A 1,457-nucleotide genomic window follows, 5' to 3' on the forward strand; every position below is an offset into this window, starting at 1 on the left:
CACCAGAATAGCATTACATTTAATAAATTTATTTACTCACTGCTGGATAATTATGTACATGATAAAACATTTAAACTGCACAGATGGGGAGAAAGTTAAAAGCAAGTCTCCCTCACATCACTGACCCTTAGTTCCCCAGTTCTCCCCATATTCATCCACAATCAAGTACCCTTGTATATCCTTCCAGAACTGTCCCATGCACATATAAAAATATGCTTACATAGTCCATATACATACACACATACCTGTTTATCTTTTCGAAAATGTAAAAGATAGTATAACATCAACACTGTTTGCATGAATCATAGGCATTTAAAGCTTATCCTCTGCTAATTAACTTGCATTGTAGGATAACTTTCATTTCATAGAAGTCATTACTCTGGAAACCCATGGCAGGAGGTCTGGTGCAGTCTTCTGAAGAAAAAGGAAAAATATTTTCCCAGTAGCAATATACCTAATTTCTGTCTGTCACCGAGCCTAGAGGCTAAGGGGATGGGGGAAGATGGGTAAGGCAGGGCAATAAGGAAAATATGCTAAAAATGAAAGACTGATTTTCAATTTTTATTTCTTTTTACATATATTTCAGTCATTTTTGGCGCAAATCCCTAAGGACTCTTGAACCTGGATTTTATTTGATGTCTTCGTTTTGGCCGTCTCTTCCTTCAGGAATAGATGCTGCATATGAAGTTACTAGCAGGGATATCGTTTTCATTTTTAAACGTAATTATTACATAATAATTTCTTTAACTTGTTGAAATAAGTCTTCTCACAGGGTTGAAATAAAGCCTGCTCCATAATTTAAACAGGACTTAAATTTTCTCTATTGTGACAAATTTTGTCTAATTTGTTACTCTAAGGTAATGAAGAAATAACAAACTGGTATTGTTTTATTTATATTTTCCAGATGGTAAAGTGAACACAGAAATATAAATTGCCCAGAATTGTATATTCCCTCATTTGATCGGTGTTCATTCACTCAAGGGGCAAATTTTTGTTAAACACCCCGTTTGAGCTGGTGACTCCATCTCAAATTCTGGTTTCCTTTTTACTATAAAATCAATGGTGCTGAAAAGTATTTCTAAATCCCAAATGCTTAATTAACTGTTACAAATTCACTGTGACTCTGAATTATTTTTTTTTTAACAGGAAACCAGTTCTGGGCCATCAGAGGAAATGAGGTACAAGCAGGTTACCCTAGAGACATCCAATCCCTAGGGTTTCCTCTAGCAGTAAGGAAAATAGATGCAGCCCTTTATGATAAGGAAAAGAAGAAAACATACTTCTTTGTGGAGGACAAATACTGGAGGTAAGATGTGACTGGAATGACTTTGTATGGAGCCTACTTAGCAAAATTATTTTCTTTCTCTAAGGAAATTCCCTGCCTTACTCGTAGTTCTGCTTCCTTCTCAGTAGGAAGGATAGGGCTTCGGACAACTGTGGAGGAAGTGCTTACTTTA

General features: G+C 35.8%; 1 protein-coding gene across 1 annotated transcript in view; it reads left to right on the forward strand.

The window, feature by feature from the left end:
- The window catches only part of LOC109378283 (macrophage metalloelastase-like), a 43,655-nt gene extending 42,345 nt beyond the window's left edge, over positions 1 to 1,310 (forward strand). The window contains exons 6-7 of the mRNA XM_019634720.1: positions 587 to 720; positions 1,147 to 1,310. Coding sequence (XP_019490265.1) covers positions 587 to 720; positions 1,147 to 1,310 — 298 coding nt within the window. The remainder of the gene's footprint in view (positions 1 to 586; positions 721 to 1,146) is intronic.
- The last annotated feature ends 147 nt before the right edge of the window (positions 1,311 to 1,457 follow it).

This window comes from Hipposideros armiger, unplaced genomic scaffold (genome assembly GCF_001890085.2).
Source record: "Hipposideros armiger isolate ML-2016 unplaced genomic scaffold, ASM189008v1 scaffold_1850, whole genome shotgun sequence".
Classification (NCBI taxonomy): Eukaryota; Metazoa; Chordata; class Mammalia; order Chiroptera; family Hipposideridae; genus Hipposideros; species Hipposideros armiger.